General features: G+C 56.2%; 1 protein-coding gene across 1 annotated transcript in view; it reads right to left on the minus strand.

Moving 5' to 3' along the window:
• Window positions 1-28: 28 nt before the first annotated feature.
• Window positions 29-1,569, minus strand: part of LOC103466843 (uncharacterized) — a 4,954-nt gene continuing 3,413 nt past the window's right edge. Inside the window, exons 3-6 of the mRNA XM_008412719.2 lie at window positions 1,306-1,445; window positions 1,026-1,122; window positions 726-850; window positions 29-586 (exon numbers count right to left, since the gene is read on the minus strand). Coding sequence (XP_008410941.1) covers window positions 410-586; window positions 726-850; window positions 1,026-1,122; window positions 1,306-1,445 — 539 coding nt within the window. The 3' untranslated portion in view covers window positions 29-409. The remainder of the gene's footprint in view (window positions 587-725; window positions 851-1,025; window positions 1,123-1,305; window positions 1,446-1,569) is intronic.

Genomic DNA, 1,569 nt, shown 5'->3' on the forward strand with positions numbered 1-1,569 from the left:
GTCCAGAACCAGAACCAGACGGGTTAACGAGTCCCGTCCTCCTCGTCTCCACTGGCCGGTCCGCTAGGACTCGTCAGAAAGACGCCGCGACCCGAAGTGACACGATTTCCTGCCGCTTCGCTGCGTCCGGTCGGCTGTCAGCCGGAAACTCGTCAGCCTGGGTCACCACGGCAACCTGCCACAGGCAATCAGTCAGCAGGCGCAACCAGAACCAGAACCAGACTGTCAGAACTTGGATCTGCGGTCAGAACTTTTCTCCAGAACTCAGTTTGTTAAAAAATCTCCCAGAATTCCTCAGGGTTTTTCTTTTCAACATGTTTTAATGTTTTGGACAGAAAATTTTCGGTTCTGTTTACAGAAATTCTTTTAGCCTGAATCTGGACGGAACCAGAACCGGTTCTGTTGGGTTCTAGAGGTTCCCATCCAGCAGCTGCGTCTTCAGGTCTGCAGGACTGCCGACGGTGAACACGCGGTGGGAGGAGCTTCCGCGCTCCACCAAGGTTGCCACGGCAACGCCCAGGTCCAGATGGTTCAGGTAGCCAGGCGCCAGGCGCTCCGGAGTCGCCACACCTGTGTTGATCTTCACCTGTTGGAGAGGAAGAGGAGGCTGGAAGAACTGCATGCTGGGAGATGAGCCGTAAAAAATGGCAGACTTAGCAAAACAACTAAAACATGAAAACATTAAAAGGGCTGCAGGGGTCAGAGGTCAGAGCTCGGTGGCTCACCTGGCACAGCCTGCAGTCTACCTGCGGGTATTCGTCTCGCAGCACCTGGCAGAAGGCCAGCGCGCTGGCGGCGCCGACCGTCAGGAAGCCGGTCCCCGGCATCAGCAGCTGCTCTCCGGCTCCCCCTGGAGGCAGAGCCACACGGAGCAGACTGGGATTACTGGGAGCTGCCCCTCCCCAACATGTTTCTTCAGGGTTTGTTAGAGAACATTAGAGAACAAACAGTATCTCTACAGTGGAACATCTTGTTGCCAATGGCGACGCAGAGTGAGATCGGTGTGAGAACTTTGCCACGGTTACCTGTGATGAAGGTGTAGCTGCAGGACGGATCGTCCCTCACCAGGGGGAAGAACGTCTTCCAAGAGACGAAGGTGCTGAACAGCAGCGCGTCCAAAACCTGCAGAGGACGACAGGCAGGATGCATGAGGACAGCAGGGGACAGCAGGGGACATGAGGGACGGGAAGAACAGGAGAGGACAGCAGGGGACATGAGGGACGGGAAGAACAGGAGAGGACAGCAGGGGACAGGGGGGACGGGAAGAACAGGAGAGGACAGCAGGGAAAGTCACTGTGTGCTGACCCAGTGCAGGTCCTGGAGGGTCTGCGTGTGTGGCGGGCCGCCCTGCCACCAGCTGAAGCCCAGGGCAGAAACCACGTCTGTCACCTTCCCCACCTGCTGCAGCAGCTGCTGCTTCGCTTGCTGCGCTCCGTCCTCTGAGCCTGGACACACGGAGAGCACGTCTGCATGGTGTCTCAACCTTAAATCATCATGTTAGCATGTAAACGCGTTGATTTAACGTTAGTGTGCTAACACATTGATTTAACGTTAGCGTGCTAACACATT

Source organism: Poecilia reticulata, linkage group LG6 (assembly GCF_000633615.1).
Source record: "Poecilia reticulata strain Guanapo linkage group LG6, Guppy_female_1.0+MT, whole genome shotgun sequence".
Lineage (NCBI taxonomy): Eukaryota > Metazoa > Chordata > Actinopteri > Cyprinodontiformes > Poeciliidae > Poecilia > Poecilia reticulata.